We start from the raw sequence: 16,690 nt of genomic DNA, 5'->3' as shown, positions 1-16,690 counted from the left end.
ATCTTTTTCTTACTCAAGAGAAGGAGTGACAATCGTGACATATATGATGAGCTAAGCGTCAAAGGCAACTTTTTGAGAGCGGCTGTTTTTCTTGTCTTTCAAAATGTTTCTAAAATTTCAGAGTAATGCAGTTAGATGGGCGCTAGAATGTATATATTTTTTGTTGATAAAAAAAATTGATTTTTGGCATCCTCATTCATCCTCTAATTTAGAAATCTACATTTTTGGTCTTACTCTCTACCAGAGATCTAACATGGGCATTTGTTCCAACCATCAACCATACCTCGTCAGCTGCCAAACCCCCATAAGGTTAGGACACATAAAATCGTACCCAAATGAGACATGAAGTTTGTATAAAAAAGAATGTATTAAAAGTATAAAATAAAGTAGGCACAAAATCACAGACAGAAAATATACATCGATCATGGCTATAGGTTCCTTATGAATGCTAAAATGGAAATCATAACAAGGCCTCTACCCTCTGTTTGTTTAAAATTAAAGATTGATATTTCGTCACCTTCCGGGCAAAGTATCACAAGCGCCATGCGGCGTTTCAAAAATTCCGCCGCCGTTTTATTTTTTTACAGAGAAATTGTTCAACGAAGCTGTCCGAAAATTTCACTGAATTTTCTTTGCGATGCCGATAAAATTCAGTGAAATTTTCAAACAGATTCAACCAACAATTTCTCTGTAATAAAATAAAATGGCGGCGGAAATTTTGAAGCGTCGCATGGCGCTTGTGATACTTTGCCCGGAAGGTGACGATTTGTGAAAAGATTTGATGCTGCCACAAGTAACACAATTAGAATTAGCGTAATTGTGTAGCTTTCAATAAAAAAAAAAAATATCAAGGAAGTCTCAATCTCAGACCTTCAACAAGGGGTTCTCTACTTACAAGGAGCCTATTTATATACACATATATAGTAAAGACACCTCTTACTTCCTTCAGTGATAGTTAATTTATGGACCAATCCATACTAATGATTCGATTTTTTTAAACATTTAAGTTATACAATTATTCAGTTCTTAAATACAAATAGAAAAACTATTGAAGCACACAAACTTACTTTAAATTTAAGGCGTCAATAAAAAAGCAGATCTTATCGAAAAATATTAATGACAGGGTTTGGTGAGAGCATTGCCCTTTATTAAAATACACGTCACATACTCTGACATGCAATCAAAATTAAGGTAACCATTCTGAGGATATCATGCTAAAAATTCCTTGTGATTCATACTGATTAATGAATGTATAATGGATGATTAAGGAAATGAAAAGGGCATTTGTTCTCTGTAAAATGAACAAAATGAATTCCTGCCTTTGAGATCAAAGGTGAGGTACTTCATACTAAGCTAAAATAGACTTTCAGAGATCATTACATAGTTGGTCATATGCAAAAAAGTCAGTTAGTTTAGAGTGATTCTACAGGAGGTTGAAATGATAAGCTTAAAATAAATTGCTTTGATTAGTTTGGACTTTTTGATCGATTAAGTCTCACGGCATGTTGAAAATTTAAATCTTGCTCAAAGCGTGGTGTGTTGTTAAAATTCTGGGACAATAAAAATTTGCTAGAAATAAGAAACTAATCAATGTGACATAGTCAGGAATCTTCTAGACCTACAAACAATACCGTCATTAAAGCACATTACTCCCATTTATTCCAGGAATGGATAACATACACAGTTGAAAAAAAAAAATATCCTCATAGATGAGAATTTTGGGAAGACGATCAAGAAATATTGGATAAAATAATCGATTCAGTATATGACTTAAATATAGATGGAAGACACTTCACTTCCACAGTTTTTCTTTAAAAAAAAGTCACTTGATATCACAATGAATACTGTACATTAAGAACTAAGGAAGGGAACGAAATAACATAGGAAAAATTTGCATGTCATCATGCAAACATATGGATATATATTCACGAAATAGAAGATATAGCATTATGTGGCGAGCCCATTTGGGTGAGAACTTTGTCAAGCCACTGAAGCGGACCATGCAGATGGATTTCGATCCAACAAGGAGTGGACGTAACGTCTTGGCGATGATACTCTGCTCCCCATCCTTTTACAAAAGACATCCTGAAAATACAAGAAAAAGTTAGTCAGTTTAAAAAGAAAAACTCTTTAAAAAGTAGAGATAAGTTTTTTCAAATAGAGATATGCTCTTCTAGCTCCAACACTAGGCTTCAGACTTGTTTCCAGCTGAGTGGCGCATTCCAAGTTTTTCAAATTAAGACTTGGATCAAAACTATAAATTTTGATAAAATATGTATAAATATTTAGATTTTGAGTGATAGCATATTCATGAGAGCCTGAGGCCAAGACGATAGTTGTAGTAGGAGTGTTTTTGAAGCTTTGGTGGAATGTGTATTGATTTATCGCATCACCAGTGTTAAATAGTAAAAAGTGTTGAACTGCTATCTTCCTGGATCCTTAGCAGGATCTCTAAACAATAGAGGAGAGAAAATTTTTAAACAGAAAAACCGGGAGAGAAGTAAAGTTTACTCACCTGATTGTACACATTTTTGTGAGTTCATAAACAGCTTCAAAACTATGAGTTACAGACTGCGACAAAAGCTGGGCGAATTCTTGATTATTGAAGATTTTGAGAGAGCAGTTGGGCGGGATCTTACAGACTGTGGACGGATGAAACCCATGGTGGTGATTACAGTTACGAGACTGAATAAAGATCGCAGAGTCTGACAAGCATTCTGCATAAACCTCACTTCCCGTGTAGTACAAATGGACTCCTGTTGGTAAAGAAAGGGAAGAAAAATTTAGCTTTTCCATAGTTGGCACAACCTCGATTATTTACGATGGGTGAGATAAACCTTTAGAAGTATCAGTCATTTTCCTGCGTGCTATCTGTGAAAACAAGGTTCATACAGAGAAAACAAAACAAAATGACTCTTGCAAAGTTTTTGCCAGATTACTAGCCAAATAAACAAGGACTTTTTCAGACTTTTCGTCGAGTTTTTGAGGAAATTAAGGACATTTATCAAAAATACCTCATTTGTTTCCAAAACGCCTCATTACAAGTAACTTGATGGTGAAGTGCTAGTACACTAATCTGAAGGGAAAGTAAAGCCTAGAAATCAAAAAATTAGAATTTCAATTCATAATGAACTCAAACGCTAGTGTCTGAGTTGAACACTCTCCCATTCAGTCTTGCACAGAAACTCATTAGAGTTCATTTGGTATTAATGCTAATTTGTTTGCTGTAATTTCCCAAAATAAAGTGGACCCAGCACTATTTTACCATCCTGTTGCTCACAGTATTCAGGCCACAATTTTAGTATTTTTTTTTCTCGTCAACTACAACAAGTTGATGCTTCATTCACAGGCAAAATGCCCAAGTTTCAAAGCCCAAAGACTTTCGGAGAATATGGATTCGATCGACATGAATCGATCGATAAATGAAAACGTGAATCGATCGACACCGATTTGATCGACACCGATTCGATCGACACCGATTCGATCGACACCGATTCGATCGACACCGATTCGATCGACACCGATTCGATCGACACCGATTCGATCGACATCGATTCGATCGACATCGATTCGATCGACAAATTGTTAAAAAACCGGTGTCAATTCGATCGACATGAATCGATCAAAAAATGAAAACGTGAATCGATCGACGTAAATCGATCAACGTGAATCGATCGACAAATTATTAAAAGACCGGTGTTGATTCGATCGAAAAATGAAAACGTGAATCGATCGACACAGATTCGATCGACAGTTAATTTAAAAACACCGGTATCGATTCGATTGACATGAATGGATCGAAAAATAAAAACGTGAATTGATCGACGTAAATCGATCGACGTGAATCGATCGACATAAATTAACTGTCAATCAAATCAGTGTCGATTGATTCATGTCGATCAATTCAGGTTTTCATTTTTCGATCGATTCATGTCGATTGAATCCATACCCTCCAAGACTTTCCAGTGCTTTCACGACTTTTACAATTAAATTGAAATCCTTGTCTTCACCAAAAGAATCCACCATCAGCACAAAAATCTCTTAACTTTGCCTTGATATTGTAAAAGAAAAAATGCACAATTAGCAAAGGCATAGAATGACTTGGAGAGATTTCAGAAGCAGCATTTTTGATCCGAAGCTGTCCTTACTTTTCCCTGATCCTTCTTTTTTATTATAAAGTTCTCTGACTGCATTCAGTTTCCCTTCACTTCTGTAACCTGATATTTGAAGTTGCTTGGAATTTGAAAGTAAATGGCTTTGTCGAAACTTTTGCAGTTGATTACCTTTTCCGATGTGCCTTCGTGTGTTTTCGATGGTGGAATTGCGATTGACGTTCGAGAGCTGACCAAGACAAAATCGATTATGGTTGTTGTTTGGATTTGTGAATCCATCCACTTTGATTGAGTAATCTTGACAGTGGAAAACTTCACCGACTCGACTGTTCAGCTCATAGTAGGCAATACTCGCCCAGTATACAGGTTCCTGAAACATGAAAGTCGTTCCATTTACAATAAATTTCACACAAAAAAATCAACCTCTAATTCTGTACGGAAGGAATGGATGCACATTTTTTGGCATCCTTTTTCCCATTACAAGCGTTGATTTGATCATTCTGAGACATCGTAAAAATCGAAGCAACATACCTGCACAGGAAATAGTATAATTAGAAATGTATACGCATATTTATTGATAATTTTTTCGACAATCAGCTGGTTGATTATAAAACTCTGCGCATGTGACATTCCTCCCCCGAAATGGAGAAAAAAAAAATCAAAATTGAGTTATTAAAATATAATACCCGACAGGAGTTATCACAATTAGAGCAGACTTTTGGAGAAAAATCCATTTCACACAGGTATTAATGATAGTATAAATTTAAATAAAAATTTCACAGATTTATAATATTTCAAAAATTGATTGATTATCATATAAAGGACAGAAAACTCTTTTGCAATTTTTTTTGTTAAATGTCTTTGAGCTGAAAAAAACAACCTCCAGAATTATAAAGTATGTTTTACTGCAGCTAAACAATTGAACTAAGTGTTAACGATTCTCACCCCCTGTGACTTATTACTTTTTTTTTTAAAAAAATACAGTCTGGATCGATCAAATAAAGGCAAATATGTGCAACGTGCGGGAAAGTATTGAAATATATCACATTTAGAATTTCAAGAGGTTTGAGCACTGCTACGGAGATGAAAAGCTGCATACGTAGGACTGAATGTTAGGGTTTTCGAAAAGAAAATATAAGGATACCTGGTAAGGCACAGAGGCAACATCTGTTGAAGTATCCATTGATGATGGATTATTGGTGAAAGAAGAGATATTTGAGCCCTCATCACTGTCTGGACTGAATGAATAGCCAGGAGGGGATTCTGGAAAAAACAAAAGGAACAACATCAATTAACAGTGATGAAAATTTGGAAACTTACTTTGACCTGATGAGTATATGAGAGGTATCTCATGTGAATGAGTATAGTGATACATAGTAAAGTGATTCGAAGAGAAAACCGGTTGAAGTAGAAAAATGGTATAAGGGCTTGTTGTACAATCAAATTCAAACTCAAATATTGAGGCAAAAAATGAACTTTGAAGATATCAGGGGAACATTGAATGTATATTGCTTCACAGACACGGGTTTATACTATTAATGGTATAATTTGAAAAGCAAAATGCAATTTTACACTTTATATAACATCCTGAAAAGCTTTAAAAACAAATCTGTCAAATCTGTCTTTTTTGGTATTAAAATGTGCGGAGCAATGTAGACAACTGAAATATCCTCTCTATTCTAATAAAATCATTTTTATGATGCTCGATGGACCGGGTGAGGAAGGAAAGTAACACGGTCCAAAGGTCTAATTCCAAAGGAGGAATCAAAATTCAGAGTAAGGAGAAAGTCTTGGGCATAAAATTTTTTTTTAAACATTGGTTCATTGTTCAATTAATATTATTTGCTCATTGACCGCCAACAGGCGATTTTGACAATTTTGCTGGCTGCGAGGAGGGCCTTTTGGGGCACGCAGCTCCCCGAGGGTTTGGCCGTGTAGATCAGGAGGCAGAGCCCCCTAGTTTTTTCGTAAAATTAAATGCAAGGTTGCCATGCAGCAGTCTATCCAATTCTCACTAGAAAGGACAGAAAATGAACTTTATTCACTACTTGACCAAATTCTTTGGAACTTCAGTTGGTTAATATTGTTTGTAAAACAAGGAAAGATACCTAACTTTAAAATAGCCGCTAGTTAGGACTATTTTGGTAAAAGGCACATACCTGAGGCACCATTTGTTTCAAACGGACTCCGAGGATTGGAATTTACAGAATTTTGAGGCGATACTGGCTGACTGAAACCACTGCCATTGCCTCTGTAACACACGTTATGTGGCATGGGCTCTGAAGTCTGTTGGTAAGAGAGCAGAGAGTGACCAGGTGGAAATTCGCTCAGGCGTGGCACGAGGACGGGTGGCAAGACTATAAAGGAAGAAAGAAATAAGAACACATAGAAACAGGGGCGTCATTTGGGGAAGCCAATAGGGTGTACTTAACCCCTCTGCATCTTAGAGTTAATCTTCAATGGAAGATCAATGACAAAGTTGTCCTTCATTTGAAACGTAACAATGGCTTTCTTTAATACATTTCAACAAAGAGAATAGTACTTCCTACTCCTACTCCAACGCTACCTACTAAAGAATTGCGATTTACTCCTCATGACATTCCGTTGGGGGATAGAATAGAATAGTCAGCAGAGACTTGAAACAGTATCAGTAGATTACATCAGATTCTTAAAAAGTATTTCCTCTGTTAGGATGATTTGATGTCCTTCTAAAATATGCATACCAGAGCGTAAATTCATTTTTATTTTTTTTCCCTAAAGTAGATGGATACAGAAGACTTGCTACGGGAAATCTCATCTTCTCAGTAGGTATCTATTTTTTTTTTCTTCTTCTTCTTCTTTTTTTCTTTTTTTCCGCCAGAATCATCATGTAAGTGATAGTAGAAAATTTTTCAAATAGATATTTTAAAATAAAAACAATTGATTGGTGATGAAGATTAGAAAACAGGTGCTAGGAAATCGGCACCATTTTCTTAAACTTTGCATTGCCCAGATAAAATAACTGAGTAATCGAGTTTTTCTGTTAAAAATATTAATCTAAAACTATTCTAAATAATGGTACAGTTGTGCTCCAGAACCATCGTTGCTTTAAAAGTAAAATCTCTGGTTACTTTGAAGAGAATTGAACATTAATTCAAGTGATTAACGGAGATATGTTAAGTGCGTCAGGCCAATAATCAAGAAGACTGATTAGCAGGAAAAAATAATTCGTGGCTTATTCTGTAAAATGTTGATAGTACTCCTTCATTTCTTTTTTTAATTAAATAAAAAGTGTTTGATTCTTGAAGAGTATCATAGAAATGCTGCATATCTGTATTTTTCTTCATACAGCTGGGCAAGCTCAGTTGGTTACTCACCAGGACTTTCAACTCGTCTGTAATGATATGGATTGATACAGACGTCCTTCTGTTTAGCTGAAAATGGGTACTGACAATGTTCCATTGGACGAAGCTCATGATGTGTCTGTAGATCAGGCCATCGCCAGACTCTGCAGTAAATGACATGTGGTAATCCTTTTCGATGGGATACCTACAAAAAAAGACAGAAATAAGTATTTAATGGATACTTAAACTAAAATTACTTTATGTGGGGGAATTAATTACTGTACCAATATTGTTTCAACAGGAGTAAATTCGGATTTGTATCATAATTTCTTCATCTCCAAATTCCTTGACTTCCCCTGACTTTTGTGCTTTTCCTAGACTCCAAAATTGTCTGATGCCCTGACTTTTCCTGCCTTTTGTACAAAATTTCCATCTTTTTTTTCTTTCTTTCTTTTTTTTTTATTAAACACGCCGAATTTCGCTGAACTTAGACATTTCCTTGTTTAAAGATCCAATTATGGAAAAAAGCTTTCAGTAGCTGGTTAAAAAATAACAAGCCTTAAAAATACCATAAACGGTAGCCAGTTAAAAGATCAGTGATAAGTTTTACCTAGCTGTAGGAATTTCCAGACGTTTCCCATGAATTAATTTTTTGCCCCAACTTTTCCCAGTTGCCGCAAGTTCCCTGATTTTCTTGGTTTTCCAGACCGCTGCACAGTGGATCGAGTAAATGAGACAGGTCAGACAAGAATTTTTTACTAAAACCGCAAAATTTTAGTGTTTATTTCATCATATTTTAAATTTCAAGGGGTGCTTAGTGAGGGAAATCTCACGAGGAAACCAATGACACCACTGCTGGGACCTTTAAGATTTGTAAAATCGGAGTTAAAAACGTTTCAAGTTTCCAATTTGTCCAACCTCTCCTATTGACTCGATCCACTGTGCGCCGGCAATCTTGAGTAATGTAAAAATTTCAGCTATTTCCCGCACTGTGAATATCTTTCGAGATCTTAATTTTTTTTTTTTTTTACTACTACTTCAAATACCACACAAGTGGAGCATCCTTACGCTTCCAGTTAGAGCCCCTCCCCCCTCCGACCCTACCATGTACCAGCCCAAGGCAACCGTTGTTTTGAGACCATCAAACTCGGGTCGCCTAGCCGAAAATCGAACCCGGGACCTCCTGATTGTAGAGCCAGCGCTGCAACCACTACACCACAGGAGGCCACCAAATGGAAACTTCGAAGAAAATGAGGAACTTGAAAAGTACGTTCTGAAATATTTCATTTAATTTCAGCCTGTGGGGAGTGTGGGGCTCACCTGTAGCCTTCCATCGAGACTGCGAGGTATGGTGACGCACTTGCTGGGTTGCCCGGGACAACTGAGCGCTCTTTCGAGCTCCTCGATGGCACCCTTGTTTTTCTTGAGCTTCTTGACAAGTGCGTCGATTGCTTTTTCTGCATATTTCTCCTCCTCGTCTCCCTGCTTCCAGCCGAGTAGCTTCTTCACCGCGGGACTTGTGAACGAGAAAAGACTGTTGAAAGTCGAAGAAAGGGACCTCTCCCCGCCTCCGCCGCCCGAACTCCCGTTTGTGTCCTCTTCGTCCATTTTGCACAGAACTGGAAAACAAATTTTTTTAAAAAAAATCAACTCCAGTTTTAGGAAAAATTTGCAACACCAAAATGAAACATTTTCCAAGGAATTATAATTAGTAGCGCACAGAACTGGAAAAAAAAAATTAAAAAAAAAAATCAACTCCAGTTTTAGGAAAAATTTGCAACACCAAAATGAAACATTGTCCAAGGAATTATAATTAGTAGCATCAAGGAAAAATCACGTCATGAAATGGTTAACTTTTCTACGTAGCGTTTGAGTCTCCAAGTTTTCTTGTGTATTTCCCGACTCATTGATGTGTTGGAAAAGGAAATATGTTTTACACCATGGCAGGATGGTGTGAAACTTGAGGACTAGCACGTATGTTTGCACGATTCTTCGAAATATGACTTCTGTTATTCTCCAACAGCGTGCTCCACTTTCGCACATGAAACGCCCTCAGAGAGTGTCAAAGGCAAATAGTCAAATCAGGCGTTTTGTCAAATGGTTAGGCAAGTAGTCAGATACTCTTACTTACATTGAAATTTTGATTTTTTACCCTAATTTTAGACAAAATAATTCGTTGCTCCTGTAAGAAAGAATTCTCTGTAAATATATGCAGATCGATCAGTCGATCGATGCAGTACCAATCATTTAATTAAAAATCCAAGAAAGGGGGGAAATCCAGAAATCCTTAAACCATAAATAAAAATTATAACTTTTGTATCTAAATTTAAAGAACTAAATTTAAATTGATTAACATAAAAAATGTTATACTTAATCAAAACGTTAATCAATCAACAAAGCATAGCTGCGATCTACGATTTCAAGATCCTGAACGCACATTTATCATGAAATTTTCAGCAAGTCATAAAACATTTTTTTAAAAGTTTAACATTTAAATGCACTAAGGGCATGTAAACAGGAAGGGACACTAGGGACAGGGAGAGTTCGCGGATTTGAAGAGTTCTTCTTCCCTAAATATTGAAAACCCTTGAACTCCTCGCCATAAATTTACAGAATTCCGTAATTCAAAATTTGACTACCGGTCTAGGCATTTGACTAATTGCCTTCGACATATATAATTAGCTTAAATCAGCACGCGCAACATATTCGTAATTGCTGCAGACGCAGATGAAGACGAATTGAAAACAACCAATGATACCTCCCGCGGAGAGGGTGGAGGATTCTTCGCACGAAACGCCTGAAAGAAGATTAGAATCCGTCATAAAAAGACCATAGAACACAACTCTATTAGTAAAAATATTAATTAAAATGATTTCCAATGTGCACTATACGGTTGTTTTCAATTCGCCTTCATCTGCGTCCGCAGCAATTGTTGTTACGAATATGTTGTGCGTGCTGATTTCAGCTCATTACATACTTGACTCTCTGAAGGCGTTTTATGTGCGATGGTAGAGCACCCTATCGGAGAATAACAGAAGTGAGATTGAATGAATCGCTCAATCCCTGCTTCGTTCGTTCTCCAACAGATTGCGCTACTTGTGCACATAAAACGCCTTCAGAGAGTCGAGTATGTAATGAACTAAAATCAGCACGCACGACATATTCGTAACAACAATTGCCGCAGACGCACCTGAAGGCGAACTGCTTTCACATATCAAACGTCTTCAGAGAGTCAAATATGTGATGAGCTTAAATCAGTGCGCACACCACATTCGTAGCAACAATTGCTGCAGACGCCGAAGAAGGCGAATTGTTCAGTTGAAAAAAAGTATGACAGGAAGTCTACATGCAACGAGGGGGTATGTATTCGATCGACATGAATCGAACGAAAAATAAAAACGCGAACCGATCGACACCGATTCGATGGACATTTAAATGAAAACCCGGATCAGAATCAGGGGAAATCTTGCATTTACTATGAAAAATTCAAATTCCTATATTTCGGAACTAGGATCAGCCGAGATTTTGATTTTCCGCGATTTTAAGTCTGCTTGTATCATTTTACTCCCTGCAGATCATCTTACGGTACATTTATGTCACATTTTTTGTTTGCTTTAAGACCACTGTGCCTAATTCCTAATAGAGCTCAAGCACGTGTCAGACACTTGCAATTTACATCTTTTCACTATGAGAAATTTTGCGGAAAAACTCGATGATGCCCCACTGGTTTCCACTTTTTTGAGTCGAACTGACTTTCTTTTTTTTCAAAACATGTGCGATATAAGTTGATTCGTTGCTACATACTTCAATCCATTAGAAAAATATTCATTCATAAAAGGGCCCGAGGGGCTTAAGCTGGTGTGCTCTGGAAGACATGATATTGATATAGGTAAGGGATACCAATGCTTCCACAATCCACATGCTTGTTACTCGGACTCGAACTCCGTTAAGAATGAACGGTTCAATTAATAAAGGCGGGAATTGGGTTTCTTCGGAGGTGGCAACCTACTATTTGTCAATTTCGTGCCTTCCCATTATCCCCTTAATTGGGGCTTTTCACGCCCATTGGCCTCTTTAACACGGCCGTAGAACCGCAGATTTCCGAATTTCTTCCATGGCAGTTACGCGTTTTGGAGTACCTAATGGGACCGCGTTTTTGTCTTTTTTGATGGGTCTAATTTAATTGTAGGTCGGTGGTTCAGAGGTTGGTACCGTTTTCACTAATTGTAAACGCCACACAGGATTGTTTCTACCGCCTTCGGAACGAGAAGAAAAATCTTGTACGAACATTTCAACATTGCCAGATTTTCTTTTACTTTTTCCATTGATTAATTTTAGATAATTTCATTGTAATATTTTCTTTATTATTTACTTTTTTCCACTTCCTTGTTGATAGATCCGTAAAAAATAGAGCAAATCTCAGATCTTATTGTGAATTCGGGCATTTTTCGGTGCGGAAATCGCAAATTTAGCCGAGAAAACCTGACGAGTTTACTTGGATTTTAAAATTTTAATGACTTTCCTAATTTTTTTTTCCCCCTCAAGAAAACACTGCTGAACAAAAAATGTTCAGCGCGAAGCTCTCGGAAATCACCAAACTCGAAAATCGAGAACTTTCAGATGATATCGGGTTCCGCAGCGAAATTCTCAGACTCTAACAAGTTCGGCAAAATTCCTTGACTTTCCCAAGTTTTCAATAAATCTTCAAAAACTTTGCAGAACTTGTTAAAGTCTGAGAATTTTGCTCGGCTTCGGGCATTTTTCGGTGAGGAAATCGCAAATTTAGCCGAGAAAACCTGACAAGTTTACTTGGGTTTTAAAATTTTAGTGACTTTCCTAATTTTTTTTTCCTCAGAAAACGCTTTAAATAAAAAATGTTCAGCGCGAAGCTCTTGGAAATTACAAAACTCGAAAATTGAGAACTTTCAGATGATACCGGGTTCCGCAGCGAAATTCTCAGACTTTAACAAGTTCGGCGAAATTCCTTGACTTTCCCAAGTTTTCAATACATCTTCAAAAACTTTGCAGAACCTCCTAACCATTGGAAACAGTTTGGGCTCGGAACTTTTTGCACCTTGCGCACTGGAAAAAAAACACATTGGATCCAGAGTGTAGACTCTTAAAAACATCGACAAGAAAAAATACTCTTGATTCAATCGGATTTTTGCTTACATCAAGAACCAAGCCTCTTAATTTGAGCGGATTTCCTTTTGATTTAAGCTTAAATCTGATCGAGTCAAGAGTCCTTTTTCTTGTCAATGTTTTCAAGAGTCTGGACTCTAGATCCAATGTGTTTTTTTTTCCAGTGCGACAAAAAATTCGAATGAAGTCCACGAGAGTGTCTTTTCTTCCGAAAATCGACACCGCTGCCCGCCGCATCGCTGGTACCAACTGACTGCAAGATGAATTCATTTCGGAAATGCGGGGAGCCGATGCGGCGGGGCACAATTCGAATTCTTCTCATTGTGAAGGTGCGTTTTTTTGGCGCCACAGACTCCCCCCCGCCCCTTCTGAACAGGATACTAGACACCTCGACCGAGCCCTCGTCGGCATTGCCGTATTTCAGGGAATACCTGATACTAATTCACGGAGACTGCCTGAGTGGGTAGATTGGTTCTACTTGATTCGGGCTGCATGATCGTCATTTCGATAGGTTTTTTTTAAGCCGCCCCCCCCCCCCCCTTCTTTCTTAATACAGCCAGGAGTCGATAATATTCCCAATCACGCAAAAAGCGCCCAAGCTCGCGCAAAAATTGTGGAAGGCCCTAATTTTTTTCTTTTTAAATTTTATTTTTGGGCGACGTCTGGCATAGAAATGGTAAAATAAGCAATTTTGCCCTTCTAATTACCATTTTAAAATTCTCGTCCGACTGAAAACTAGACAACAACAACAACCAACACTGGAAAAAAAAAACACATTGGATCTAGAGTCCAGACTCTTAAAAACATCGACAAGAAAAAGTACTCCTGATTCAATCAGAATCCAGCTTAAATCAAGAACCAAGCCTCTTAATTTAAACGGATTTCATTTTGATTCCAGCAAAGATCCGATTGAATCAAGAGTATTTTTCTTGTCAATGTTTTCAAAAGTCTAGACTCTAGATCCAATGTGTTTTTTTTTCCAGTGAAAAAAAAACAAAAAAAAAAAAAAAAAACATCAGTTTCGGTGAGGGCACTTTCTCGACTTTTGCGGAATTGTGGAAAGCTTTGTCGACTCCTGTTAAAAGCTCTGTTTTGAAAGTTTGTAGTGCTCTCCCGGTGAATTGGCGGCAACAGAAAGTGAAAATGAAAAGGCTCAAATTAGAAATTTCATCTTCTTTGCACCGGCGCGTTACACACCGCTACGTGCACTTCTTCATGGACTTGAGCGACCGGAGCGCCTTCAATTGTTTCATATGCAACACGCGCGTCCATAGAGTACGAATATTTGTATCACGACGTTATTATCAACATCATTGAATGCGTTGCTTATATTGAATGTGACTGAATTACTTAAGAGTTCCCTCATGACACGTTTCCAATGCAGAATCGCATCAAAACAGATTCGCAGTTTCACACGAGGACAGAGCGTTGAAACATCGTGTCTTGTTCCATCATGTCATAACCACTGTTTTCTCAGCTGAGACTATCAGCAGGACAGTTCTCTGATGGATGTTTCAAAATGTATCGGATGCCCGATAAAAATCATGCAGAAATAGGAGATATTCCGTGAAAATTGGCAACATAGTGCCATGTAGTGCGAGAAATAACGATCTTAACTGTTGGGAAAATCAAAAATAATTGGTCTTCCGCGCACGATCTGACAATCTCGACCGCCGTGCGGTGACGATGACCAGTCTTCTGGAAATACAGCGAAATGCGTTCTGTTTAATCCGCCGTTAAAAATCCTGGCGCCATACGCCACTTACCGCATCACTCATTTTCGCCCCTTTCCTGATTCTCTCCTGACTTGTTGCCAGCTTGTCGTGAAAATAAAAGCAAGGCTGCATCCTCCACAAAATCCCGTTTCAATCGATGTAATTAATTAATTGGTTGAATGTATGTTCCATTCAATGAATGACGAACCAAGAGGGGTATAGACAATTCTAAGTCGAATTTTCTGTTTAATTTTTGAAATAATATTTTTCATTTTTCCCATAATAAATTTTGCTTCCAACATTAATAGTACTATTCTGTTTAATTTAATGAGGATACAGTTTGGCGTTATTGATTCCCCTCCGCCCTTTCATCCCTCTTTTTTCCTAAAACCAATTGAGTTTAAGCACATTCCAGACATTTTTTCGGCGAAAATTACGAGGGTAGAGAAAGGTCAAGATCTTTTAACTTTTTTTTCCCAAGGTAGTTTGAATTTGTTCTTTCTTTTAAAGACATAACAATTTTCATACAATTTCAGGCTTTCTTTCAACCTTTTTGGCAATTTTTGATTGGAAAATCAACAATTTCCTCGAAATTTCTGCACTCACCTGGTATCAACTTTTTGGGTTGAAAAAGTCTGGTGACATTTTCGGTCATTTCATGAACCAAGCAGGAAAAAAATTTCAAAGCTCCTAGCCTTTCTGGCCACCCCACTATCTTGAATTATGCAATAGATTAAGATATATATTCATAAAACATTTCATATCATACTCCGCTTTACTAAAAACATCTTTACCACTTCATATTTTATCTTTTCAGCAATGGTTTATGGCTTACAAATCCCAATAATTCTAAATTTAAGAGTCAAAGAATAAGTAAATGCGCACGCTTACTCAAAAGAAATCTGTCTGCATACATACATACATGAAGAAAACATAAAAAATTGACTTCTTTTGAGTAAACATTTGCGAGTATTACAATTGGCGATAGATTAAATAATACTTTATTTCTCAGGTGATTAATTTGGGGGAAAAATAGTATTCTTAGAAAATGTCTGCATTTTGAAAACAGTTCAACAAATGGGTCCTGACCATAAGTAATCATACCAACTTTCCACCTTAGACGCACCTTAAACACTTAGACGTATTCCACCATCCTAGCGTGAATACGACTAAGAAGTATAGCTGTTCACAGTGGAGCCATCAAACGGCAAAATACAAAAAATGAAACAGCCAATGAATCAGGCTATTGTGAGCGGATTTTTTGGCACAGCTGTACAGAATTAGAATGGGTGAAACTGTATTGACAACCACTGAGTAAGGGCAGACCATTCATTCTGCTGTGGCATTCACAATCAGACTGTGCACAGGACTCAGACAAAAGAGTATGGCGGGCCATCATATTCCAATGCATTTCTACAACATAAGCCTATGATATTATCCTTAATTATTAAAAGCTATCCTAACTTTGCGGAAAAAAGGATGGTGTCAGCTGTAATCACCGGTATTCAGTAGCAGACGGCGTGAAAATTTGGACATGAGAGTCTCTTGCTGTGACTTAAAACAGCTTAAGATCTAGTGTGTAAAGATTTTGATGCTATCTGATTGCTGAGCTTAGACTACTTCCTTAGACCTCATGCGATGAGATGTTCTTCAGTAAAAGGAATGTTGCATTGAGATGCAGCTGTGCAAACTTAGAAAAATGTTCAATCTTCTATGTTGGACATCAGACCAGAGGGCCCACATGAGACAATATTATACAAATACCACTCACATTTCGGTTAGTTATGTTTATGAATATAGAGTAATACCCGTTTGGATGCAGTTAACTGTGCTATAAAAACCCCTGGTTGGCATATTTTGATGGAGCATTGCTCTCGACACAATAGGACATGCAAAGTTTTGAAGTTCTATTGAAATATTTACAAAACATTATTGAGAGAAAACTTACGGTCTAGAGACAGATTAAATGGAGAGGCAGCTTTGATGGTCCTAAATAATGTTGTAGTGTATTAAGACACTTGCTTCAAAACTTCCGAGACACATGAACAGGAATACACATGTAACGAAAGAAACCACTGCTATTGCGATAAAAGATTCAAAGATGAAAAAACCGAGATTTCAGTCGAGCGAAGTATTTCTGAATTTACGATCTGTACACGTATCAATTTTCGATGTAATTCATTAATCACAGAAATCTCAGGAACATAAAAATGAAAATCTACCTGTTGTTATGCCATTGTAAACAAGCAATTAGACATTCCCCTACATTTTCTCCTTCCCCTCTCAACCATATACGTCAATGTCTCAACCACCTAGCTCTCACATTGTTGCCAAGTATTGATATTTTAACCTGATTTATAAAGAGTTAAATTTATTCTCCTATTTTATAATGGTAGCT

The 16,690-nt window shown here is 37.3% G+C and overlaps 1 protein-coding gene across 1 annotated transcript; it reads right to left on the bottom strand.

Moving 5' to 3' along the window:
- Nucleotides 1-343: 343 nt before the first annotated feature.
- LOC109043424 (protein mothers against dpp) lies at nucleotides 344-16,555 on the bottom strand. The gene is made up of 8 exons (XM_019060620.2): nucleotides 16,241-16,555; nucleotides 8,756-9,054; nucleotides 7,469-7,640; nucleotides 6,272-6,469; nucleotides 5,257-5,375; nucleotides 4,284-4,482; nucleotides 2,516-2,756; nucleotides 344-2,085 (listed from the first exon to the last, which is right to left on the bottom strand). The coding sequence occupies exons 2-8, from the start codon at nucleotides 9,041-9,043 to the stop codon at nucleotides 1,926-1,928; spliced, it is 1,377 nt and encodes a 458-aa protein (XP_018916165.1). The 5' UTR covers nucleotides 9,044-9,054; nucleotides 16,241-16,555; the 3' UTR covers nucleotides 344-1,925.
- Between the last annotated feature and the right edge of the window lie 135 nt (nucleotides 16,556-16,690).

The sequence above is a fragment of the Bemisia tabaci genome, chromosome 7 (genome assembly GCF_918797505.1).
Source record: "Bemisia tabaci chromosome 7, PGI_BMITA_v3".
In the NCBI taxonomy this organism is placed as follows: domain Eukaryota; kingdom Metazoa; phylum Arthropoda; class Insecta; order Hemiptera; family Aleyrodidae; genus Bemisia; species Bemisia tabaci.
This window is presented reverse-complemented; position numbering and strand designations above follow the sequence as displayed.

Coding starts and splice junctions, on each gene's coding strand:
- LOC109043424 (XM_019060620.2), bottom strand. CDS start 9,043: ATGGACGAAGAGGACACAAACGGGAGTTCGGGCGGCGGAGGCGGGGAG. Junction 5,376..6,271: donor TGAAACAAATGGTGCCTCAG/GTATGTGCCTTT, acceptor TGTTTTTTCCAG/AATCCCCTCCTGGCTATTCA. Junction 2,086..2,515: donor ACAAAAATGTGTACAATCAG/GTGAGTAAACTT, acceptor TTGTATTTTCAG/GATGTCTTTTGTAAAAGGAT.